Raw genomic sequence first — 26,549 nt, forward strand, 5'->3', positions numbered from 1 at the left:
ACCTAGCCACCTAACAGTGCAGAGTATTCAACTAGAGGTCAAACAAAACGGTTGTAGCAAAGTGGCTACGGTAAAATGGCTGTTTAAGAGAGAGGCCAGCTTATGGAGGAGTATTTCCACTGGCAACAGTACAGCCTGATCTTTCTCGGTTCTTGCATGAGAAGTGGATGATTACTCAGGGGTTAAGAGATCCCCTGAGGCCGTGTCTGCTCGATATAGATCCTAGCGATGTTATTATAAGATGCCTGGTGATAAGAGTGGGCTGCCAACTGGATGCGGGCGCTTTAAATAACGGATGCATGGAGCCTTTGGGAGCTCACCGAGATCTGTGCTCTGTCTGTACTAATGAGCCATGCCAGATCGGGCGGTGCGCTCATCTGCTATGTTTAGAAGGGCGACTGCTACCTTTATTTTGGGTGACTGGGGGCGGGGTATCCAGTCACATGGGGGAAGCCAGATGTTGGGAAGGTGAAGGTCACAACATAAAGACTGCCTCCTCCCCACCCCTCGGCCCTTTAATGGGAGGGTAGCACTGGCATGGTGGAGATTTTGAAACCGGGACTGGGGCCGGAGAGGGTTAGGGGATCCATGTTCTTTTCCATTCAAGGGACTGACTCAGGCCCCGATCCTCCTACTGGGGGGCATACTTGGGGGGCTCGCCCAGGACAACTTGCGGGCTCACTTTTTTTGCTCGCCGGTAATTCGCTGTCCTCTGAACGCCGAAGCGTCAAATTTTGCACGGGAACGAAGGAAGGAAAATGAAATTAGACGTGTGTGAACACTTGCTCTGCAGGCATCGAAAGCGTTCTGGGGGCTGAACCCCCTGCTGCCGTTGTGAGAGGGCTGGTATTCCCAGCCATCCCGAGCCCTGCTCCTGAACGGGGGATCCCTGTGGACCCCCAGAGAGCAGTTTGCAGGATCGGGGCCCTGATCAGGACTGCAACATTGCTGCAGCTTTTCATCAGCCCCTTGGCTGGCTGCCCCGCACCAGATAGCAGATACCTGACATTCCACAATAAATCTCCTCCTACATACTGGACCAGGTAGCTCTCTGTAAGGGACACCCCCAGGCTGGGATCACCCCGCCCCCAGCATGGAGGCGGCTGCCGCACAGGAAAGTTAACCCAGTCTGGGGTTATTTTTAACCTCCCTGAATATTCCCTGTGCAGAGCAGGGATGATCTTGTCCTTGCTAACCCTGCCAGTGGATCTCACAGACAGCCTTCCAGAGCGCCCCTCGAAAGGAGAGGTGGTGCTATGGGGGGGGAGTGAGGAAAACCCTTCCTGTGGAAGGGATCTATATAAATGGCATTGACCGAGAGGCATCACCCTGGTCTAGAAGGCAGGAGGTCACTGGTTTCCAATCCCCTGCAATCACATCGCAGAGGATGGCAGTGGTTCCAGGGAGGCAGGGAGGCCTAGTAGATAATCCCCGGGACTGTGGGGTTCTACCACAGACTGCCCGTGTGACTTTGGGCAAGTTGCCGCCCCTTTCTGTGCCTCAGTTTCCCCATCTGTAAAATGGAGATAACGTTACTGGCCTTGTTTGCAAAGTGCTTGGGGAATCTATGGATGAAGAGTGCTAGATAGTCTCTCTGAGGGGCCACTGACTGGTAGATCTAGACAACAATCTGCATGTTAAAACGTTTGTCGATGCAATTCACTCAGTGCCTGGGTTGAGACTTGAACCCGCGACCGGCCCGTTGGCGCTAATATCTAGACCACAGATCTTCATGGTCCCCCATCAAATGTCTCCAGTGCCCCTGAACAAGCTGGCCCAGGCAGGTTGCTGAGTATGCCTGCACCTCCCCCATAGAGCTGACCCGCTAGGCTGCTGAATGGAGCAGGCAGAGCACAGCTGCGTGCACAGTATCACTGGAGCTGTGACGTGGCAGCAGCGCAGCTGGAAGATCTGGCAGCAGGAGAGTTATGGCCCACAGATGTTGCAAAATCATTCAGCTCCTGTGGTGCTCAGAGGGACGATGGCTGATGACGGGGGAACCCTCCATTGTTCTCGGTGGAAGGATGGGAGGTAGAGGGGGAATTTGGCATTGTTCTCAATAGAGGATGGCGCTGGATTCTCCACTGTTCTCCGTGGGAGCTGCTCAGCGCTCAGCACATCTGCTCCCCTCCGCTGTGGGATCCGAAATGGTCGCTGATTCGCAGCCAGTGTCCTGCTGCTCGCATGCTTTCCATGTGCCTCCACCTTATCAGATGGGTGTCAGGGCCCCAGGCTGTTTGGCAGAAGCCGCCGGCACCCAGAGATCCAGCTACGTACCAGCCTTGACTCCTAGATCAGCAGAGCAGGGAAACCCCTCAGGCACCGGGCATGGTCCAGCAGCAATAGCTCCCTCCTCATCACTGAGGGGAACAGAGCTGATGTGAAGTGGACCCTGCGAGCCATCCAAGCTCTGCCTGATCTTCTCAGACGGGAGGTGCCACTCATTTCCAGCAGCTTCCCTTGCTTGGGACCCTGAAAAGCCTAAGGCTGCTGCTGGAGGGGGGATGTCTTTCTCCTCCAACCCAGCTCCCTTCCACCAGGCTGCACGTTGCGTCAAGACGGCCAAGACCTCTGAACTGCAGGGAAAGAAGAGCAGGGACCCGTCGCTAGCAGCAGTGAGGGCTGCTTGGCCGGAAGGACTGATTGCACGGTCGCGCCGCTAGGGGCCAGTGCAGGCTTTCGCACAGGTTACAGGCTTCTAAGGTTTGCCAGGACACTTGGGGCCCACGCTTGCCTGGGGTTTGGATCACAGTGGCACAGCCTGGGGTATCCAATCCCCCCCCCTCCCTGGGACATGGGGGCGTTAAATACGGGACATCGTTAGACTTTCATTGCTTCCATCCTGACAGTCTCTCCTCTAACCCATTTGTGGTGGAGTCACTCCTCCCTCGTTCACAGACCGTCCCCCGGGGAGGCTGGTGCTTGCTCTGCCTGTCCCAGAGCTGGGGTGGGGGCGAGGGGACGGGATTTCCCCTTTCAGTGGGAGACACTGGGCCCTTCGCGCTGCAGGGGGCTAATGCATTTTGGTTGTGCGGGGGCTGTGGACAGCATAGGCTGGGAGAGCAATGCTCTGATCTCAGGACGGGCCCGGAGTAACCTTTGGGTTCACAGTGGGCTCCAGTTTCTCTTCTATGCCCTGTGTGAATAGTACAGGTCCAGACGTCTGCCTGAGGGAGCCCCCCCCCCCCCCCCCGCCCAACGTGCTTATATGAGCAGCTCATAAGATATTTATTCTCACACAACTCCCCAGTGAGGCAGGGTGGGCTGTTCTCCCCATGTTAGAGAGGGGAAACTGAGGCACAGAGAGGCTTAGGGTCTTGCCCAGGGTCACCCAGGAAAGTCTGTGGCAGAGCAGGGAACAGAATCAAAGTCTCCCAGTCCCATGCTAGCACCCTGCCCACTGCACTGCCAGGGAGGATCCTGCACCAGCCGGGCCTGAATTAGATCAGAGCTAAGGGGCCTTCTCCCATTGATAACGTCTAGGATTCTGCACAATGAAACAGCAAGTCAGGAGCACCTGGGACACTGTCTGCCTGGGTTTTTCTGCAGAGGTCAGTAAGGTTCCTGCTGCAGCCAGCTAGTTTTTACAGCTGCCTATATAACAACCTCCCTATGTGAGCCACCTGCAGGGCCTCCACTCAGGAGCTGCAGCACGGGCTTCTGCCACTTGAGCTAAAGGAAGAGCTCCATTAGCCCTGCTGGTGGTAGGTAGTAGAATGTTATCCTCTAGTCAGGGCCGGCTCCAGGGTTTTGGCCGCCCCAAGCAGCCAAACAAAACAAAACAAACAAACAAAAGTCGCAATCACGATCTGCAGCGGCAATTCGGCGGGAGGTCCTTCGCTCCGAGCAGGAGTGAGGGACGTCCGCCGAATTGCCGCCGAACAGCTGGACGTGCCGCCCCTCTCCGAAGTGGCCGCCCCAAGCACCTGCTTGGTAAGCTGGTGCCTGGAGCCGGCCCTGCTCTAGTGGACGCACGCTCGGCCAGTCTTACACCTACAGCACCTTGTCTCCCACTCCAGGAGCTGGAGAGTGGGTGTCAATGGGAGACCCATCCCCTCTTTTTGCCCATCCCTCTCTCTCATCCTCCTTCCCTCAGGGCAGCCCAGCCTGTGCCCATATCAAGACATAGGCCACACACAGGATCCTTGGCCCACCTTTTCACGGCGCCAGGGAGTAGAGGAGTGGCAGGGCAGAGCTGGGCAGGGTCCTCCTTCGATTCCCGTCTCTGCTCAGAGCTGGCCTGGAGTCAAGCTGGGCGCCCTTCAGCAGCTGAGCCGAACCAGACTCACACTAGCTAGATTAGCAGCAGGCTGACTCCACCGAACAGCCACAGGGGGAATCCACAGGACAATTAAGTGTTGTCGTGGCTATTCATGTGAATGTCACACCGAAGGGGAAGCAGGCTGCGGGTTCTAAGCCGGTATCCGCTCAGCCCTGCAAGTCCAGCTGGGACCTCGCAGGCATCTGGGATCGAACGGCTCCCGCGTGTGCTGGAGTGAAATACAGTCTAGGCACCAGAAGCTGTGCCGCTGACTTGAAGGTATAAGTTGTCCCCAAATCTGAAATGGTTGTGGGTGAGGACAAAGCTCAGGATAGTGGCCTGTAGAATGTGGTGGTGGAGAGTTGCCTGGCAGCCTCCTGTTCATAATCCGACCTGTTCATGATGATTACAGCACCTCCTTTGTCAGCCCCTTTGATTATAATGTCAGAGAATTTTCCCTCTCTTGGTATTGACACCTCCTCATCAGTTATTGGGAGTGGACCACATCCACCCTCACATCCACCCTAACTGAATTGGCCTTGTCCTCCACTTGCAAGGTAATTTCCTTTTCTTCACGTACCAGTATATTTATACCTGTACATTTAATTTTCACTCCATGCATCTGAAGAAGTGGGTTTTTTACCCACCGAAAGCTTATGCCCAAATAAATCTGTTAGTCTTTAAGGTGCCACCGGACTCCTTGTTGTTTTTGTGGATACAGACTAACACGGCGACCCCCTGATACATGTAAACTCTTTGGATAAGTAACTGTCTTGTACGGTGCCTGATCTTGGCTGAGCCTTCCAGGTGCTACTGTAATACACATCATAGCAAAATATTCTTTTCTCTGCCACCAACTCACTGTGTGGCCTTGGGCGAGTCACTTAGGCCCAGATTTTCAAAACAGCCCAGCTCCCATGTTGGCACTACAATAAGTGACCAGATGTTCAGAAGAGCTCTGCACTTTGGTCACTGAACAAGAAATCTGGCTCTTGTTGTACCCGTGCCTCAGTTTCCCTATACGTGACATGGGCCGAGAATGACCTATAAAGCATGCTATAGGAGTGCTAGGCCTAATGAACTACTATGATGGCTTTATTATGTCTGTCATGCCTTGGAATGGTCCCCTCCACATTCCTTAATAGGACTGTGGAGCAACCGAAATAGAGACAGCTCCTGACAACTGCATCCCAGGATTCACCCCGGACTCAGCAGAGTTGGAGCAAGGATCCTAAATCAGTGGCCTGGATTTCAAAGGTGCAGAGCAACCACCAGCTCCCATTGGCTTCATGGGTGCTCAGTGCCTCAGAGAATCAGTGCCCCAATGAAGCAGTGCGGGGCCCCCAAAATTAAGTTGACCGTTTTTGAAAACATGCTTGTTAGTGATTTGGCCAAGCCCACACAGCAAACCTAAGCCTGAGGCAGAAACAAAGAGACTGAAATCTCCTGGCTTCATGCTCAATCCATGACACCAGGCTAGATACCAAAATTCTGCCTATCGATAATCCAGTCTTCCTTAATGCTTTGATCTAGATCATTTCTCAGTGGAGGGGGTTGGAAACCAGCCATTCATTGACCAGTAGAGCGGGTCACAAACCAGAACCTCTCGTCCTCCAGAAATTCCGACAACATTTTCATTCCAAATTGGAATGTCAAGCTGAAATTTCAAAATTTCCCCGCGGAACAAAAATTCCAACTCAGAGCCATTTAAACCTTTCATTTTGATTGTGTGGAGACATTTCCTTTTGACCTTTTATATTATATTCAAATATGAAACATCACATATTTGATATACAATCGTAAATCGAATGTAATGTTAAAATGACTAGTTTAGTATCATGCGAAAGTCTAAATGCCATTAATTGAAATGAGAAAGTCTAAATCTTTTGACTCTTTCCTGTTGAAAAGGTCATCAAAATCGACCCGTTCCCGCAAAATGCATCGATTTTGATGAAACTGCATTTTGGGATGGAAAATTGTTTCATCAAAAAAAACAACAACCACCCCAAATTCGGCCAGGTCTGTGAGTCAGGATTTGGAGAAGGCTCCTCTGTTACAAACAGTAATAAGTGTCAACAAAGAATGAAAACGCACATTAGATAGATGGCTGTAGGCTCAGGAGCACAGAATCACCGATATCCCAGCAGTACTGTGATGCCAGGGGCTCCAGCAGACCCATAGCCTCCATGCACAGAGGGTCCAGTACTCAGTTGGTGTCATTTGGCATGGCTCCACTGAAGTCAATGGAGTGACGCTGTTTGGCACCAGCTGAAGATCTAACGGCAACAGCTGAGAGAGTGGCCCGAGGTGGGACAAGTATGTACCGGGCCTCTAGAGATGACGCTCATGGCCAGGCAGTCTGTGAAATCTCCAGCGCTCTGGGGGAAGGGAAAAGGGAGGAAGGGTTCTCTTGTGACCTGGAGCTGCCAGCTGTGGTCGACAGCCTTGCAGGGGGTGGATTTGCTAATCCCTGGGGTGCCCCCACTGGTGCCATGGGTACAGGTGTGGCTGTTAACATCTCTAGAGATCTAGGCCACACACATCTCTGCCTGACGGGAGCTTGTTAGTGCAGAGTCGTTTCAGAAACGGAGGCCTCTCTAAGGACAACTTCCCTCCCTCCCGACCCCAGCCCAAACGTGTCTGCTCCATGCCCCGTGGTGGGCTGCCCGGCCCCTCGTATTGGGGAAAGCAGAGCGGAACGTTGCATCGTAATACAACAGCACACGCAGGAGCAAAGACCAGGGCAAACCCTCTGGTGCCGTTCAGTCATCGGTGGGCGGCCCATTTGCCAGGCTGCGGTGTTACTGTCAGATCTCTGCATTTCCTCCTGCCCACTGAGTGAGGAAGGAGGGGATAGTGGTTAGAGCTCAGGGCTTGCAGACAACCCTGCTTCGCAGCTCTGCCAGTCACTTTCAGTGCAACCTTGGGCAGCTCCCAAACGGGCTGATTCTGTGCAGCCATCAACTTCCATTGAAGCAAAGTGCAGTGAAGCGGCTCTGCCTCATGGAGGATCCGGCTCAACCCCCCCCCCCCCACTCTCCCAAATCTCCATGCCTCAGTTTCCCCATCTGTAAGATTGGCTGAATTGCCCCTCCCTGTTGGAAGGCTAAATTCACATGAGGTTGTAAAGCACTCGGAGAGCTGCGCATGTCAGAAGCCACAGAAGTTCAAAGTATGATGATCAGAATCTCTTTACGGGGGCATAAGTGACAGCGGGACGGCCTGGCTGACACTGATCAGCTGTTGCGGTTACATAGGTTGGCTGGGGAAAGCGGAGCTGGCTTTTGTTTGACGGAACCAGAAAAGGGGGGTAGCTGCTAATGGGAAGCAAGCTGTGTAGCTGTCCAGAACTTCCTCCCTGGCTGGAGTTAAACTGTGTTAAGCAAGAGGGGAAAGATAGCTGAATAATCAGAACTGCATTCCTCGCAACTCGGAGACAACTTAACGTCCTTGGGTCATTTAAGCAGCCTGGAAGGGATGCCAGGTTCAGAGGCAAAGCTGTTCTGCCGGAGGCCCAGAGATGAGTCAGTGAAGAAGGACTCCCAGCTGAGACAGGCTTAGCAGGGCTCCTGCTGGCTCAGTGAGTGGGCGGAAGGGAGCCGGCTGCCTGTGAGCCCACACAAGAGGTCTGTATTTGGTACACAACACACGTACATGTCCACACACGTGCACACACAGGGTGTGCAGCCACCCGCCAGCGTTCTATCAAACATCGGAGTCTTCTCTAGCGCCTGGCCGCCAGCCGACAAACACACATCATTCCTGTGGGTGTTGAACTCCAGTCCTTCAGGATCACACCCTCCGTGACCCAATGGCATTCCCCGTGAATTAGCAATGACACCAAGTGATCCGTGAGACCGACCCCTTCCCTGTGGAGGCCTCCGTCGAGGAAGGAAATGTTAACAACAAGGGACTGGGAATCAGGAATCGTATGTCTTAATCCCTATCTTGGCATTAAACTGCAGTGTGGTCTTGGTTAAATCATTTAGTCTATCCGTGCCTCAGTTTCCCCATCATAAAATGGGGATAATGATCCTGACTTTGCCACCCGGGACTTTTGTTAAAATGAATGCTTGTAAAGTCTTTATGTGTCCCACACTTGGCGAGCATGGGTATTTGTCTCCCTCTAGTGTTCCATGTACAAGGATAAGAGTCTACTACTGCTACCAGAGTTTCCTTAAGCTCAAGCAGTAGATGCTCATGCTCTGGAGGCCCAGAGTGGGTTAGACATTAAGACCCCCCAGGTGCTGTGTAAATGCAAATTATTAGTGAATTATTATTATGCAAATATTGTTATTATTCTCACACAAAGTGGAATTAGATTGTGGAACTCATTGCCACAAGATGTTGTTGAGGCCAAACATTTCGGAAGACTGGAAAAGAGATTGGATATTTGTACGGCTAACAAGAATATCCAGAGTTATAGCAGTTAATGCTCTCAAATTTTGGAAGGGATATAAAGCCTCAGGCTGGGTTTAATCCAATCTTTAACTGTAAGGGATTAAGACAATAATTAATGTGTGTGGGAAGGGAGAGGGGGAAAATTCTTTCATATCTGTCCATGGTAGGGTTCTTAAACCTTTCTCTGAAGCATCCAGTGCTGGACACTGTCAGAGAGACAAGATACTGGGCCAGATGAACCACGGGCAGATCCACTCTGCCAGTTCCTATGTGGGAACACATTTTTGCCTCTTGAAAGGAGACAGTCACAAGATCAGCGGTTACCTGCCAGGCTGGCCTTGTTCTGCTAAGGCTGAGCGATAAAAAAAATAATAATGAAGAATAATAGAGAGAAATGAGCTGATCAGAACTTCCTCCGCATCAAAAGAGAATCCTGGGACTGGGCGGCAGTTGCATCCTTCAGGAAGCGTCACGTCCCTGGGACTTTAGTGCTACGCCGTTCTGGTGCTGCAGTGGGTGATGTGAGCCAACTTGCTCACTGGCTCTGCCTCGTAACACTTCAGTGGGAAGCCAGGGAGCACAGCTAGTAGAACCGGCTTAGTTCTGGGAAGGGCTGCCAGCTAAGCCGGCGCCTTCAGACGTGATAGTATCTTGTAACTGCATCGAGGCCGGGGATGATGTGAAATGCCTGATTTTTCACCTGGGAAGCTCAATATTGTGATTCAGGCTGTCAGGTTTTTAAGCAAATTGTTTCAGCACTCGTGACAGACCCTGGAGACCAAGATCCATTTGGTATCTCCAGCCTGGAGATCAGCAGCACAAGACCCCTCGCACTGCCTGTGCCAAGAGCAGATGTCACCCTTCATGCTGCCAGTCAGCGTGCCAACTCAGACTCCCTCCTCCTGTAGGCCAGGACCTCACTGACCTCCCAGCAGCCCCCTGCCAAATGTCCAGCACTAAGCCCTGACAGTTCACTCCAACTGCAGCCCGGTGTAGTATAGAGTTTTAATCACTTGTCACCTGCCTCAAACCGATTTGCTTTTCATTCTGCTAAGAATAAAGAATGGTTTTTTTTATACAGTGGACAATTAACCTGTGGAACTCAGCGCCACATGAAATTACAGAGGCAATTAAGGAGAGAAATAGAATCTGCAGGTTCACTAGCTACTATCAAAATAAAAAGGGCTGTCCATACTCCAACCTCGTGATAGAAGGTCTGATCCAACCACTCCCATTAAGGTCAATAGCAAGACTCCCATGTACTTCAGTCCCATAAACTGTTCTCCATCTGGGAACAAGACGAAATATTCCCTAGATCTAGAATATTGTATATTTTGTACAGTGCCTAGGTCCATGCCTGGGGCTCATAGGCAAATACAAATACATGATCATCTGAATTGCATTTAGCGGTTTTGCACCGACCCCTGAAGTACCCAACATTGTTTATTATTATTTATCACTTGTATTAAGGTAGCACCTAGAGGCTCTAACCAAGATAAAAGTGTGGGGTTAGGGTGACCAGATGTCCTGATTTTATAGGGACAGTCCCGGTTTTTGGGTCTTTTTCTTACATAGGCTCCTATTACCCCCCACCCCCCTCCCGATTTTTCACACTTGCTGTCTGGTCACCCTATGTGGGGTTAGGTGCTGTACAAACACACAGCGAGAGGCAGTCCCTGCTCCCAACAGACATGACAGACGAAGGTGGGAGGAGAAATTGAGGCACAGAGCAGGGAAAAGACGCGCCCAAGGTCACACAGGAGTCTGGAGGCTGAATGGGTCTCCCGAGTTCAAGCCCACGCTGCCTCAGGCAGGGCTGCTGTACCAGATGGTCCAGGGGTCTGATGCACTTCCTGCCTGGCAATTCCTACCTACCAAAGAGACTCATTTTAATATCATTTTTCTGGAGATTACAGAGTGGCAGACCCCTGCTCTGTTGTATCCTTCCACGGCAGCGCTTGCTGTGCGTGTCCTCTGGGTTCAGGGAGCTGTTTCAAGTTCGGAAGCACACATGGTGTTCTTGGAGGCTAATTTTAGACTTGTTAGTGTCCCAGGCTGACATGGAGGGCGGGGGCAACATTACAAAGGCAGCTACGCCGCCTCAGCCCAGTGGTTTTTTAAATGCATATAAATCAAGACACAAAGTGCAGGCGAGGTTCAAAATGAAAACTGTTAAACCCCTTAGGCCAAGAGAAGTCTAAGGACTTAGTCACAGCAATCGACTACGGGCCAGCCACAAAGGCCTCCTGGCTCCTTGCCCAAGGATCAGTTGATCCCATGAACTTGGAGGCAAATCCTGCACCAACTGAACTCTATGGCAAAACTCCCGTTGATGTAAATGGTCCAGGATTGTGGTTGCCTTATACCAGCGGTCCCCAACCTTTTTCGTCTGGCGGGCGCCAGACGACGAGCCACAGAGGACCGTGGCGGAGGACGAGCATCCGCCGAAATTCCGCCGACAAGCGGCAATGTCAATAGGCGTCACCGCCGAAATGCGCGGTATTTCGGCGGCGACGCCTCTGGATGACGCTGCTTGTCGGCGGCATTTCGGTGGATGCTTGTCTGCCGGCCAGTAAGCGGGCGCACTTAGATGCCTCGGCGGGCGCCATTGCGCCCGCGGGCACCACGTTGGGGACCCCTGCCTTACACTAAAGCCACATGGATGATTTTGGCACTTATTTAGCACCGTCTGTCAGAGGATCTCAGCAGGCTTTGCAAATAGCAGGTAGGTAGTTCTCATGAGACATCGGTGAGGAAGGTCAGTCTTGTTCTTGCCATGGAACATATGGGGAAACTGAGTCACAGAAAGGGGCGTGGCTTGCCCAACATCACACAGAAGATCTGGAACAGATTTAGGACTAAAGCTCACAATCTCCTCCCACCCAGGCCTGTACTGTAACCTCAAGACCATCCTTCCTACATCTGTATGGGGCCTTTTGTCCAAATAACCATGCTCGGGACTTCCCTAGGGCTTTACAGCTTCAAATCTCTGCTGCAATATTCACTACTGAATCCCAAAGCACCTTTACAAATAGATAGAGAATCTCTTCTCAGGGTTCACTTTGGCACTGGATTTCAGTGTGTTATTCTGTGGCGGATGTTTATCAGCGCAGAGCAACGCAGTGTAGGACAGGAGAGGTGAATGTTGGGGAATATTAGCCTGGCAGAATCGATATGATGCTTAGGTAGCATGGTGAAGGGGGGGACTTAGAAATACCCTTCAGGTTTTGGAATGGGATTAGCTGCCTGGAATTTTGGCACAAGCTAACAGCACCCCTTACCGTTTGGGAAAGCATCACCAGCCAGATAGAGAGAGCACCTCTCTGTCCAATCTATGCTATTTCATAGATTCATTCATTGGCTTTAAGGTGAGAAAGGACCATTGTGACCATCTACTCTGACCTCCTGTATAAGACAGGCCAGAGAACTTCATCCAGTGCTTGCAGCATCAAGCCCAAATTGTTTGATTGAGCTAGAGCACGAATTTTAGCAAGACACCTGGTCTTGATTTAAAGATCTGAAGGGATGGAGCATCCAGTACACCCCTAGGTGAATTGTTCCAATGGTTAATTACCCTCCCTGTTAATATTTATTGCTAATTATTTGTCTAGCTTCGGTTTCCAGCCATTGGATTGTCTTATGCCTTTTTCTGCTAGATAGCGGGAGTGTCTCCTCTCAGAAATCTCTTCCCCATGTTGCCTTTTGAAGGGATCTATCACAACTGCTAAGCACCAAAGCATGTCCCAGGGGGTTCAGTGCACGCCAGGCCATTTTTTGCCTTTTCTATTCTGTTTAGGGTTTTATTTTCTGTCTCCTCCTGGAATCCTGTGAGCGGCAACAACGTTGTCTGGGAAAAGCCTCGTCCAAAATGTGGGATCTGGACACCATCTGATCGCCTATGGTGAGACATTCCAAACCTGGAGTTCCAACACCAAGGCAGGGACTTCTAAGCGCTACCCCAGCTCTGACACTGGTTTGCAGGGCGACCTTGGGCAAGGCACTTAAATCACCATGGATTTATCCTTACAACACCCCTGTGCCAAAGGGAAGTGAGATTATCCCCACTGTACAGGGGGAACCAGAAGAGACTAAGGCGCAGCTCTTCAAATCAATGGAAGTTCGGAGCCTACATACCTTGGGCCGTAGGTCAGGCCAGGCATGTAAGGACTGCTACTGGTAAACGTAACCCAGCACAATCTGCCAGGGGTCAGGCGGGGGGTGACTAAACCAGGAACCCCACCGCTCACCACGTGTGGGACACTGGAATGAACAACAACAGCCACACAGGCGTAACTCCAGCTGGCACTGATGCTTTGCAGCTGGTTCTTGGCTGAACGAAGGTTGGGGAGAAAACCCAGACCCCAATCCGCTGCGGACAAAGCTCTGCCCTCTGGCATCACCTGCGGCTGGGCTGGCTTCCAAATGGGGCCCTTGGTACTGCCAAGGGGGGTCTTTATGTCCTAAGGCGAGCCTCTGTCTCTCTTTTTCCCCACCTAGGTGTATGTGCTGAAAGTTCAGGTGTGACTTGTTCAAGACGGAGACGCTGCAGCAGGACATGGTAATGGAGGCGCAGTGGCACCCACACCACTGCCTGTTGAGACGGGCAGCTGCCAGCCCAATACCTGCGAGGACCTGCGCCTACAGAGCTTGCGTAGGTCACCCAGGAAGCTGGTGATAGAACAGGGACTTGACCCCAGGTCTGCCAAGCGCTAGGCGAATGCCCTGCCCATTGGCCCAGCCTTCCTCTGGCTGGCAGACAGGGGTAATGGGACAATTTGCATAGTGGGGGTGCCGAGAGCCACTGAACCAAACTGTAAACCCTGTAGATGATGGAAACCACTTCAAGCCAGGGGGTGCGGCAGCCCCCCTAGTTCCAGTCCCAAGGCACGCAAATACCCCAAGAGGCCGGCAAACATTTCCCTCCCTCGCTGGGGCTAACAGACCTGATCTTTGTGAAGCCTTCCCGGCCGCGGGGATGAAGAGGTGCCAGCTCTGAGGTGCCCCCATCCTTTAGCTTTCCCCCCATTCCTCCACGGCGCCAAGGATTGGTCCGCGGCGGGCTCCGCCCCGCCCCCTCTTTTCGCTTGCTCTCCACTCGGAGAAATACGGCAGCTGCGCCTGCACACGGTGCCTTACGGCCGCGGGCGTGTAGCGAGCCCTCCGCAGCGGTCGGGCTGGTTGCAGTCGGGCAGGTGGAAGAGGCGAGGCCGGGGCTGGATCTGCCCGGGGGCGAGGGCGCCCCGGGAGCTGCCTGGAGCGGGGAGCCCGGCTGCAGGGCCCCCTCCTGCCTTTGCACCCGCAGTGTGTGTGTGTGTGGGGGATCCTGCGTGGGGCGGATGCTGCATTAAAGCCGCCCCAGCCGTCGGGGGGCAGGAGCTGGGGGGAGCCCCCGGGTGCGATGAGGGGCGCCCGGGGGCTGCCCCCCTGCTGAGCCCGGGAGGGTCCGGGGGGGCTCCCCGCTGGGGGTTCGCTCGGCCCTGCCGCTTACGGGATGGAGGGGCCGGGCTGCGGCGAGCCGCTGCCCCCCGACCTGAAGGAGCTGGAGAGCAAGGTGGGGCGGCGGGCCCCCGAGGGGTTGGTGCGCTGGCTCCGGGAGGACCCGGCCGCCGCGCTTCTCCGGGAGAGCCCGGCCCGGGGACAGCGCCGGGGACTGGCCGGGAAGATCAAGGCACTGAAGCTGGAACTGGTGAGTGTGACTGGCCCTTCCTGGCCTGCCCGCTGGGGGGCCACAGCCCCCAAATCCCCCCCCCCGGGGCCCCAATCTCCCTCCCCATTCCCTCCTCCTGCCCCTTGGGGGGCCACAGCCCCCAACTCCCTTCTGCCTGTCCCTCATCTCCCTCCCCATCCCCTGGGGTGCCAACCTTCCTTCCCATTTTCCCCTCCTGCCCCCAGGGCTACAGCCCCCCCCATACCTCCCCCCCACCCCTGGGGCCCCAATCTCCCTCCCCATTCCCCCCCCATCTGCCTCCTTGGGCTACAGTCCCCCCACCTCTTCCCCCCACCCTCTAGGGTCTAAATGTCCCTTCCCATCTCTCTCCCCCCTGGGGCCACAGCCCGCCATCTTCCCCCTGGGGCCACAGCCTCCCCCTTATTCTGCTCCTGGGGGCCACAACCACCCCCACTCCTCTTCTGCCTCTCAGCCCCCTAGAGCAATACCCTCCCCTCTTTTCTGCCCTACGGGGAGTTTGGGGACAAAAATTCCACTGTCTGCCCCCTGAGGGGGTGTGTGTGTGTCATTGATCTTCTCCTGTGCCCATCACTGGGGTGCCTGGGCCCTTCTCCTCTCTAGACCCTAGAGACTCAATGGGAAGGTCTGTTAGGGTGGGGGAGAACCTGGTTCTAAGCTCGGACCCTGGGGATGTTAGAGGAGACGCCAGACCCAGGCCGGAGTTCCCAGCTCCCGGGTGCAATTCTCAGCTCTTGGCTTAGTTGCAGGCCCAGAAAGGCAGAAGGAGGTCGGGTGTTGTTACCCAGCCCACCCAGCCTGTGCTGGTCACACATGACCGTTGTGTCTCAGGGCCTGATCCTGACCGGAGCTGTGTGCTCTCGATTTCTGTTGGCGCTCAGCACCTCTCAGGATCAGGCTCCCCCTCCCAAGCTAGACTAGTGCCTTCTGGCGTTTGGATGGAAACACCAACTGCTCTGATTAGCTGAGCCACTGACGTGAGCACGGGTAGGAGCTGCCTTTCGTAAGGGGATCAGCTCACAGCAGCAGCGTATTCTATGGCATTTGATTTGATCGGTACGTTGGTAACTGAACACTTTAATTGGGCTGGGGAGAGTGGCCGCAAGAGCAAAACATTTTAAAGGGGCCTCTAGATAGATATTGCTGCTCTCCCTGTCTGTCTGTCTAACCATGGCCATTTAAAAACTTATCCTCTGGGAAGGAGGAAAGTCTTGTGGATAAACCACAGGGCTGGGATTCAGGAGACCTGGATTCTTTTCCTGGCTCTTCCACTGAATTTCTTGGACAAGTCACTTCATCTCTTTCTGTGCCTCAGTTTCCCCACCTGCAACTCCTACCCGTGGCTCGTGTTAAAGCAGAGGATTTGTGGGTCCTGTTGCCGGCTTTGCCACTTGCCAATTGTTCAGGCACAAGTCTCTCACCTTGCCTGTGACTCAGTTTCCCCTGCTATAATATGGATGTAGTCACATTCCCCTATCTCATGGCTCATGAGTATAAAGTGCTTTGAGATCCTCGAAGAGAAGAGGGCATAGAAGAGCAAAATATTATTATCCAGCCGAAACTTGGTACGCAGGTTTTTCTTCCCAAAAGAACAGTCAAGACTGAATCATCTTTAAAATGTCGTTAGGGACGGAGAAGTGGGCTAGTGGAAATAACCTTTCTCCTTCCACGTATCGGCTGCTTTTCTGAGTCGCTTCTTTTCGCTGTCGATAGATGTTCTCACCCTACTTAGCTCTGGGAAGGGGGAGCTGGCATCTGTTCTACCTCCCGCATCGTCAGCTGTGTCCTGAGCACGGAATCCTAAGGCTTGCAAAAGGCAGAGGAAACAGCTGGCATGCAGCCGCTGGCCACTGACTCACAGCATCGCTACAGGATGACTTCGGAGACCGAGAGTGGTTACTGTAGTCAGTCGAAACGGTGTGGGGAGGTTAGAGAGGGAGAGGGTGAATGATCCACTTTGGGTGCCGTGAACCGGCCAATTTCCAACCCCCTTACTCTAGTGGAAGTTCTTTAATGATTACAAGGGGTTAGGATCTCATCGGTTAGATGCTATTTCCAACAACGCACTGACCCCCACCGCCATGCAAGGGCATCGGCTCAGCACTCGCATAGAAGGAAAAAGAGTCACTACCACAGCCACTTCCTGCAGCATCCAGAGCGGTCTCCCTTCCAAAGTACTAACCCTGGGATTAAAATGTGCTGCCTGGGAGAAATACTCCTGTTGGAAGATGTCTGGCTGCCGCTCTCCACCCCAGAAGCAGCTGCATGTGAGGGGAGTTTTCTGGCCCCAGGTTTCTGAAGTGCCTTGCGATAACAGCGATGTATGTTTAGTATATTAGCAGATGCGAGCTTGAACTGGAAACCTGAATTTGAAACCTCTCCCCTTCATTGATCTCTGGGGAAACTTGGGATTTGGATCCAAATCGGCCCAAGCGCTAATGATCAGTATTAAACATTCCCCCAAATGGCCTCCAACCCAAACTCCTCAGTCCTGTGCTAGCACACGAGACCTAAAAAGAAACCCCCAGGGGAAAATTTACAATCTCCTTTCAGCTTTAAAAATCTAAGGTATTATTAGTAACGTGGGAGGATTTTTATGTAGAGGGCCAAATTCATCCCTGCTGTACCAAGGGATGCTTAGAGCCTGTTTGTTGGATCTTGACTGATTCTCTTTCACATGCTATGTTTGGGTGGACAGACGTGCTGTTGCTTTAAGAGAGCAGGAACTCTGAGTCAATACATCTTGCCTTGATGCTGTGAAGAATCCGCCACCCTACATCAGCGCCGCTCTCCACTTCTTGTTAAAGTTGCAAACCAAAGCGGGGAGTTTGAAATGGGGTAGGAAGATTGAGGGGATGGGGGGGAGCCAGTTGTGTCAATGTGCTTAGCAGTGGAGAGCCCTCGTTGCCTTGGTAGGATGTAACGGGAATTATGGTATCATTTAAACATCCTTGCTGGTGGAGAGACCCAGCACTGAATGTGCTGCATGGACTGACCTATCCCACCGCCCTGGTGATCGAGGTACCCCGGCAGGGCAGGGACATCTCTGGTTCTGCACAGTGCCTACTACAATAGGATCTTGGTGCAAGACTAGGGATCTTAAGCACTATGAGAACACCCGCATATTTTCACCTTTCACACCTTTGTTATATTTGACTGGCTTCACGTCCTGGTTGCTTTGCATCTGCTCTGAACCGCTTTTAGCCTTCTGCTCAAAACGCATGCCCATTTAGCGTCCTTTCCCTGCCACTGACAGAGGGGGCATGGCTGGGGATAGTGACAAAGTACCTCCAACCGCAGGGAAAGCCCGCTGAGCTTGCTTCAAACCACTGGTTCCTCTTAAAGAGGCACCATCAACAAAAGCCCTGCTATGTTTACAAACCAATTTCCTCATCTGTGTTGCTGATGGCGCCTTGGATCATGAGAATGGAGATCTATTTAAAAACCTATTTTTCACCATTGCTGCTGTTTACCAACTGGTCAGTTTCACATTTCATTTCCAGTTAGTTTCATTGCCTGTTTCTCATGCATAAACATAGCGGGATTCTGGCTACCTTTGGTACTTCCCTAGCTCCCCATTGCTGCAGGATCTAGGTCTAGAATCTTACCTCGCTTCACAGCCCCCCTGTGAGGTAGGGCAATTGTTATACCCATTTTACAGGCAGAGTACTGAGAAACAAGGAGAGGAAATGAATCTGGAGTAAAGCAGGGAACTGGTTTATAGCCCTGTCTTGACCCTTGTAATTTTTTATTCTGCCTGATATAACTGTGGCTGTTGTCCAGATCCATATAAGGGTCAACTCCCTTCTTTTAAATCTGCTGAGATCCACTGTGTACATGGGCTCTGTGCATACTCAGTTTTCCCAAGCGCTTTAGTTTGATTTCTTCGCTGCATGGATCATGTGACAGCCAAATCACAGATGAAAACGTCAATAGATTAATCCCCCTCCCCTCTGGGAATTCATCAAAGGAGCTATTGATACCTGGCAGCTGATGTTCAAAAGCATTCTGCCACACTTCGAAATAACCCCCTGGGGGATGTTTTGCTTCACTTGGTTGTTAGAGACCAAAGCTGGGCCGAGGGGGGAGTTGGATTAGGGTAAGGATTCAGGGGCCGGGCCGAAGAATCAACATGCTCTTGTTCGGCACCTATGGCAAATAGATCTGGAATGCTGGGCATCTTGGCAGATCAACTAGCGCCTGGCACCTTTTCAAGCTAAAAATCCCAGCTGTCTCTTAATCCAGACTGTATCGAATCTGGTGCTTGGTCCAAACTGGAACCAAAACTGGAGAGGCAAGTTCGAAGACAGGGATTCATTTAGTCCCTAACCCTGCCACCACACTCCTCCACTTCGGGAAAGATTGGTGTAGATCTTCAGCATCTGACCCTTCCTCGCATGCCCTGATGAGCAGAGACATCGTTAGCAATGTTGACATGTAAAGGACCAGCACGGGGCGCAGTTCACACCTCTGGGAGCCAGTGTGTCCGGCTAGCTGCAAACATCACTGCAGCGGTTACACTTGGCTCACATTGGAAGAGTGGTCTTCACCACCATCGCAGCTAGAGACTTTGCGTTTCAAGTACCAGCGGAGACTCTGGGGAACAGTGAAGAGGTCCATCTGTGCCCCTCCCCACCTCTGCTAGCCCTCCATTCACCCCGCATTTTGGAAATACTGCTGTATGACAGCAGCGGCTCTTTAAAGAACACCTGCTGTGAGTCTTTTAAAGAAAACAGGCGTCGTGTGCAATGTGCTGGAGACATGTGGCGAGGCCATTTGTTCTGTGTTTTCCTGAGGCCTGTGAACACTTCCTGGACAATGTTTCCTTACCCCTGATTCCTCCATCTGTTACTTCCCCTTGCTGAGGTCTATCAAGACAGGCCCTGGGGGGTCAAGCGCAAGCTCACTGATAAGTCATTCCACCCCCTCCTCCATCACCGCTTGGAACGTGCAGCCCCAGGCCAGCCGTATTGAGTGCTGAAAGGAAACTCTAGCCGGATGTTTCCTACCGGATTCCCCTCGCCCCCTATTCTCCTCTTACCGGAGCTGAGGTTGACATGAGTAGGGTAGCAGCCATGTGGCTAAACTCAGCAGCTGGAGACGAGGGGGGTCACTCTGTCGCCAGGATGCGACCACAGTTGGCTTGTGGGCAGGGGTTATGGTCCCAGGTGTGGGCATGAGTCTTAGGCCGCTCTTGTGGGGAGGCAGTGAGGAATGAGCGGGGGAGGAGGAATGGTAAACATGGAGTCAGCGGGTACGTCTACACTGGATAGAAAATCCACTGTAGTGCCAAGTCTCAGAGCCCAGGTCAGTTTCAGGACATGAGCTACCAGGCTAAAAATAGCAGTGTGGACATCCCGGCCTGGGCTCTGAAACCTGGGGAGGGTGTTGGAGCCCGGGCTCCAGCCTAAGCCGGTATGTCTACACTGCTATTTAAAGTCCTGCAGCCCCGTGAGCCCAAGTCTGAGACGCGGCGCCATGGGATTTTTCTTTGCAGGGTAGATGTACCCAGAGAGGGGGGAAAAGGTGCATTAGGTCAGCAGTTCCCAAACTTGATTGGCTCACATCCCACCTGCTGAAATAATGGATCGCTGAAGGGCAACATGCAAACGTCTCCTTTTAGTGCCTGTTTCTTTTAGGCCTCCACAGGGATACCCCTAGATCGGTATGTTTTGAAGTGGGCTGGTGGAGATGGATCTGGGGGGAACTGAGAAGAGAAGCGAGGTGGGCAGGTGGGAGGGTTGGAGGACGTGAGGCTTAGGGCGAGTTGGGAATTTTTTGACCCCACTTTTTTTGGATTTGTCAAAAACCAAAACTTTTTGCAGGAATGTGCCAGTTTCGCGAACCTTGCATTGAGAGAGATTCCTTGGGGCCAGGGTGGCGTTTCTGGTAAAACCCCCCCCATAGCCTGCTAGCCATGGCAGTCAGCTGGGATGTGGGCGAGCCAGGTTCAAGACCCTGCCCAGTGAATATTTATACATACCAAGTGGAACGTCTTTGACAGGCGAGATTGAGAAAGGCCTCCCCAGGAATCGCCAATGGCCCGATCCAGGTCTCGCTCAGCCCAGTGATTGCCCTGGAGACTGGCTGTTCGGGGCGGAGGGCTCCGGTTTGTGCCGATGGAGAACGGGAAAGTTTTTGAAGTCCCAAAAGTTTTGTGATTTGGGGAAAACCATTTCCTCTCCCCCTGATCTAATGAGGGCTGGGTCTGGCTGGAGAGCAGAGGGCGCTGGGGGTGTGTGTGTTGTGTAATGGGGCAGGGAGGGCTCAGGGGAGGGGTTGAGAGGTGGGGAGTTTAGGCTAGAAGGGGGCGGTGCTTTCCCCGGTCCCCAGGCAGCTTCAGCTCCAATTCCCCCTCATTCCAAGGCTGTAGGTTCTCCGTTTCCCCCGGAGCCAGGGGGCCCTGGCAGTCCCACCGCGGCCCCTGGCCTCTCGGGAATGGCTTTCCCACAGGTCTCCAGACTCACAACTTCTTCCTCTTGGCCAAGGGATTCCCCGGCCCTGCTTTGTGCTGCTGTGCAGTGATGCAGACAGGCTTCCCCAGCCCAGTGCTCCCCCGCCCGTCGTTCTCCACCCCCAGGTGCGCTCTCTCGCCTCCTGGGAGGCCCCTAACTGCTGGGTTTTATCCTGCTCCGGAGGTAGCTCCCAGATTAACACCTGGCCCCATTCCCCAGCTAGTCTGCTGCTCCCTTGAGCACCTGTGTCCTTAAATGGGCCATACTGTGGAACGGGGTTAGCTGGCCCCGGGCCCCACTCCCTTTGAAGGGGAACAGAGTATCTTGTGCCAGTGCACGGCTGCATTTGGGAAGCCCTGCATTAGCTCATCGGCCCGGTCCCAACGCAGGATTGTCCCTTCCAGACGGTTCTCCGAATCCCTGTGCGGCCTGGTTCCAAACACGCCGATGATCATTATCATGCCTGGGCTGTCCAAGGAGCCGGTCCCTGCCCCAAGGACCTTACAATCTAAGGAGAAGCCGAGAGCCACAGGTGGATACGGGTAGCTGTGGGAAGGACCCGGAGACGGGAATGATGGCTAGCCGCAGTCCAGCACGCCGCTCGCCTCACCGTTGTCTAGCTTGTGGTAGGCAGCAGGGGAGAGGGGAGTTTTAGTCTGCGTGGTGGGGTTTCCACCTGGCCCTTTAGGGCAGTGGTTCTCAGCCTGGGGTCGCAGGCGGCCCAATTAGCACGCAGCTGTCGCCCAGCTGTGTGCTAAAAAAAAATTCAAAATTTGCCACTGTGATCTGAAAGGGGGCGGGGCTGGCTGAGGGGGCGACAGTGTCTGGCAGCCTGCTGGAGCGCTCCTGCCAGCAGGGGGCAGGTGAGTGCAGCAGGGGGCAGGGTGCGGGAGAGTGGGTTTCTGGGGAGGGGGGATGCTCTGGGCAGTGAGGGGGTGGGGGCAGCGGGTAGTAGGGTTTTTGGGGGGTGCTAAAGTACCCCCAGGTTTTAGGCTGCCTGGCCCCACGTGGTGGGCTTTGGGGTCTGGCTGCCTGGCTACAGGGTGCGGGGTCCGGCTGCCAGGCCCCACGCCCAGGCCTCTGCTCCTGGCCCCGCTCTGCGGGGGGGTGCTGGGCATAGGGGACTGTGGGGGGCTTTGCGGGGGGCGCTGTGGTTCTCAACCTGCAGCCCATGTAACATACGCACCCCACAGTGATAGAGGTTGAGAAGCACTGCTTTAGGGGTGCTAGGTCCCAGTGGGAGGATATGTGCCCAGGCCTGATTTCATCCTTAGCTACAATTCCTCTCCTGCCGTGGCACTCACGCCCCTCCGGGACGTGTCCAGCTTTGGTCCGTGCTTGGCCGCACCCAGCATGCTTTGATCTTCCAAGCAGACCTCCGAAATCAGCCCTCCCCCGCCCCAGACCTCTTCTAGCGTTGCTTTAACCCCCCCCCCCTCCCCTTGCCCGGCTGCGGGTTTCCGGCCCACGCTGGGGAAGCAGAGCCGCGTTTGGCAGGGAGCGGCGCGTACGGACAGGAATGTCTTGGCAGGACGGGATTTCTGTTAGCGAACCAGATGTTTTAGCAACGGTTGATACTGCAGCGGGCCGGGCCCGACTCAGCGATTCAAAGCACGCCGTTTCAAATAGCAGGGCGTGCGCTCCCCAGCCCCCGCCTCGCCCTTGTCACGTCCTCTGGGTCATACCTCTGCTCCCCCATCCCCAAGCCTCCCTCCTGTACGCTGTTGGAAGTTTAAGGAGCTAGTTAAAATGTCATCCCCCCTTTCCCACTACAGACCAGAGCTGTCCACTCCAGCAGGGGGCAGTAGGGACAGATAGACAGACACCCCCGCCCCCCCCCCCCCCACACCCACACACAGAGCAGGGCTATCCCCTCCGGGGGGGGGAGTTGGTATGGATGGACAGACATTCTTCCCCACCCCCACCGAGCCAGGCTGTCCTTTCCAGCAGGGGGCAGTAGGGACGGATAGACAGACAAACGTGCCCCCCCCCCCACAGAGCCAGGCTGTCCTTTCCAGCAGGGGGTAGTAGGGATGGATAGACAGACAAACGTGCCCCCCCCCCACACACACACAGCAGGGCTGTCCCCTCTAGCAGGGGGCAGTAGGGACGGAGGGACAGACAGACGCCCCCCGCCCTCCCCCACACACAGCAGGGCTGTCCCCTCCAGCAGGCGACGGTAGGGACAGACACGCGTGCCCATGCCCCCCACCTGCTGCTTGGAGGAAGCTATTCCTGGTGTTACATTACAGCCCAGTTGCACCAGCCAAGACCATGGAAGTGACCAAAGCGTTGCACCCTCCTGCGGCGGGTGAGGACAGGAGGTAAATAAAGCTAATAAGCTGGCGGGGGCTAGGCAGCACCCTGCCATCGTGCCAGGGCCTGGGCACGGAGGGATGGTGCCTGGGGTGTGCATGTGATCCCAGTGCCCTTCAGTGATGAGCCCCCCCCCACCCCCACCTCTGCTAGGGGACTGGGGTCTCCGGTCGCCCAAGGACGGGAACTTGAGAACTTGACGCCAGAGGATTAACCCAGGGGTCGCCCCTCACCCCCTTCTGTGCCCTGGCTAGCTGGCCCCATGGAGGGGGGGTGCTGCTTTCACCTGTGCTGCTGCTGCCCAAAGAAACAGTGGAAGGGGCCTGCTGTGGAAGACGCCTCTCCCCTGCCAAAGAGGGGTTTGGGCTGGGCCAGCGTTCCCAGTTCAATCAGCTGGACGTGTTCCACGCTCAGAGCAGCGGGGGAATCAAGCCCCAGGCCTCAAAGCTGCAGCGGGTCCCGTGTGCAATTGTCTGCCACCCATCTGACTCTATCCATCTAGCTCCCACGCCGGCCTCCATCTCTGCAGTCTCTGAGCGCCTCCTCCAGTCTGCGCATCTCCCGGAAAGCCAGTCCGGCGCTGGGCAGTGTCAGACAAGGGGGACGGGCCAGCGGTTTCACGTAGTGCTCCGGGGATAGAATCATAGACTATCAGGGTTGGAAGGGACTTCAAGAGGTCATCTAGTCCAACCCCCTGCTCAAAGCGGAACCAATCCCCAGAAAGATTTTTACCCCAGATCCCTAAGTGGCCCCCTCAAGGATTGAGCTCACAACCCTGGGTTTAGCAGGCCAATGCTCAAACCACTGAGCTATCCCTCCCTGCCAGATGGCAGAGCCTGCCAGCTGGCCACTGGGGTTGATCCAGATCTGGGTGGGGGTGGGATGCAAACGATCCCCCCTACCTCCAGCATCACTGCACACAGTTATTTATCTGTCAGCAAGGCCGCCTCGCCGCCCGGCTTTTCTTTTGTAACTCCAGCTGCACCCAAAGGGAAGCTGACCATCCGTGCATTTATTTTCTGGTCTGTGACCATCTGGGCTGGGGAGAGCCCACACTCCCCTCCCACCCGCCCTGCTACACAGGGCCGCCAAGCTGCGTCTTTCCCGGGCCCGTAACTCCACGCCCCTCTCCCAGTTGAGATGTGGGATGTCATGAGTGGTTCGGGGGAGGCAGGAGCCTAGCATGTCTGTGCGGAATTATACGCCTGAGTCCCACCAGGGTAAATCTGGAGTGACTCCTGGTGCAGTTACACCAGAGTCACAGAGCCGAATTTGGCCCTAGGGGTGGCGATTCGATGAGCAGGAGGAGGCAGGGTGCAGCTACCCTTTGGGATTGTGGGGAAAAGGGCTTGAGCTCACTAGGCCCAGGCCAGTGCTAAGAAACCTTGGTTGATCTCCGAGCCCCCATCCAAAAGTACCTCCAAAGGCCCAGTTGTCTGTTACCCCATCCCAACCATAAGCGTAGGAATGGTGGGGGAAGGGTGGCTCTATGATCCCCTTGCGCTTCCAATGTTCTCAGATCCTCCAGGGTAGGTTAGAGCAGCCTTTGAGCTGCTCTAAGTTCTGCTCTGGGGTGTGAAAAGAACCACTACAGCACTCCCCGTCCCCCTCTTTGAGGGAGACCCCTCCAGTGTCAAAGCAGACTTGTCCAGGGAGGCCAGAGGAGGTGATGATTTGTAGGAACCTGCCGGGTCTGGCAAGGCTCCTGGGGGCTTGCCAGTTCCAACAGGCTGGGCCAGTCTCCGCACTGTCCTGCCAGCTCTGCTGGGGCTGGAGCGGCTGAATTGCCTGTGGATTCGAGAGGAGCGGGCGGAGATAGATTTAGCTGCTCTGTATATCTATGGCTCCCATCCCCGGCATATCTGAGTGCCTCTCAGCTTGTGATGTATTTGTTCCCCTCCCCCCCCCGACCCCAACAGCCCTGTGAGGTAGGGCCATGCTGTTATCCCCTTTGTAGAGATGGGAAACTGAGGCACAGCAGGACTAAGTGGCTTTCGGTGGGCCGTCTCTGTCGATAAGCTCTCAGGGGCAGGAAGTGTCTTTCCTTGTGCCTTGCGTGGCACGGAGGATACCCTCGACACAGGGTCGATGCGAGGGCCGCCCCGCCTCGTGCTCACCCTGTCTGGACAGCCGTGTAGCCCCAGTCAAGCGGCACCCGGCTCACGCCGAGGTGAGCAAGAGGCCGAGTGGGCCCAGTGGACGGTAGCAGAGAAGGTCAGGAGGGGGGTCTGTGGGCCCCCATAAGGCTGGCACGTTGTCAATCCATTCCCTGCCACTGGAGGGGCTTTGGTGGCACCTCCGTCTCTTCTGTTCTCTGCCTGGGGCACATCCCCGCCTAGCATCCGGAGGCCTGTAATGCTTTGTTCTAATTTCATAGCGAGGGGGTGGATCTCCCAGCGAACGCCCTCGGGGAGACGCCGGGGAATAGGCTGACCCGTGTGCCCTTTGTCTCCCCACCCAGGCCTACCTGCGAGCCATTGACGTCAAGATCCTGCAGCAGCTGGTGGTGGTGAATGAGGGCATCGAGGCCGTGAAGTGGCTCCTGGAGGAGAAGGGGACCCTGACCAGCCACTGCAGCAGCTTGGCCAGCAGCCAGTACAGCTTGGTGGAGAGCCAGGAGACCTCGCGCCGGGGCAGCTGGACCAGCCTGCAGGACCCCAGTGAGAAGCTGGACAGCATCTCCGTCGGCAGCTACCTGGACACGCTGGCTGACGAGATGGACGAGTACTGCCATGGTGCCATGGAGCCCGTCCTGTCCTCCACGCCGGGCAGACCGGGCATCCCACCGGCCAGGCTGGAGCAGGACTGGGCCAGGAGCGACCCAGACAGGAGTCTGCCCAGTAAGCCAGGCAGCCTGCAGGACAAATGCAAAGCGGACCAGGAGTGGCTCCGGATGGACCATTCCTCGGCCCGGCCTGCCCAGGAGCACAGCACCAGGGATCCAGCCAGAGCAGCGAAGCAGCCCGCTGGCCCTCAGCAGCCCCAGGTGGCCAACGGCTTCTTGGGCAGACAGGCTCCTGCTTTGGAAGCCAGTAAAGAGGCCCCGGGGGAGAGGCTGAGCAAGGGCAGCCCGGCCTGGAGGAACGGCCAAGTAGACTTTGAGCCCTGCAAGCTCAACGGCAAACTCCACCTGGAGTACGACGCCCACTGGCGCTGGGTGCAGTCGCAGGACGACGTGACGTTCTTGTAGCCCCTGGAACTCACCTTGCGAGGGGCTGCATGGAATCGCCCGCCCTCCCAGATGAGCACTCGGCGTACGGAGCGGGAGACCAAACTGGCTGCCTTGGGCTTCCTTGAAATTCCCCATGAGCGTCGGTGGGAACAGCCTGCGGAGCGCTCCACGCCGCCCCCTTTGCAATGTCACATTTCCCTCGGGGTCGGCGTGGGACCTGCGCGATGCCGGACGGTGGCGCTGCACCGCAGGAAGCTG

At 54.9% G+C, this 26,549-nt stretch overlaps 1 protein-coding gene across 1 annotated transcript; it reads left to right on the forward strand.

Annotated features, from left to right (window-relative positions):
* Positions 1-14,153: 14,153 nt before the first annotated feature.
* Positions 14,154-26,309, forward strand: LURAP1 (leucine rich adaptor protein 1). The gene is made up of 2 exons (XM_065408837.1): positions 14,154-14,348; positions 25,581-26,309. The coding sequence occupies exons 1-2, from the start codon at positions 14,154-14,156 to the stop codon at positions 26,307-26,309; spliced, it is 924 nt and encodes a 307-aa protein (XP_065264909.1).
* The last annotated feature ends 240 nt before the right edge of the window (positions 26,310-26,549 follow it).

The sequence above is a fragment of the Emys orbicularis genome, chromosome 8, assembly GCF_028017835.1.
Source record: "Emys orbicularis isolate rEmyOrb1 chromosome 8, rEmyOrb1.hap1, whole genome shotgun sequence".
Taxonomy (NCBI): domain Eukaryota; kingdom Metazoa; phylum Chordata; order Testudines; family Emydidae; genus Emys; species Emys orbicularis.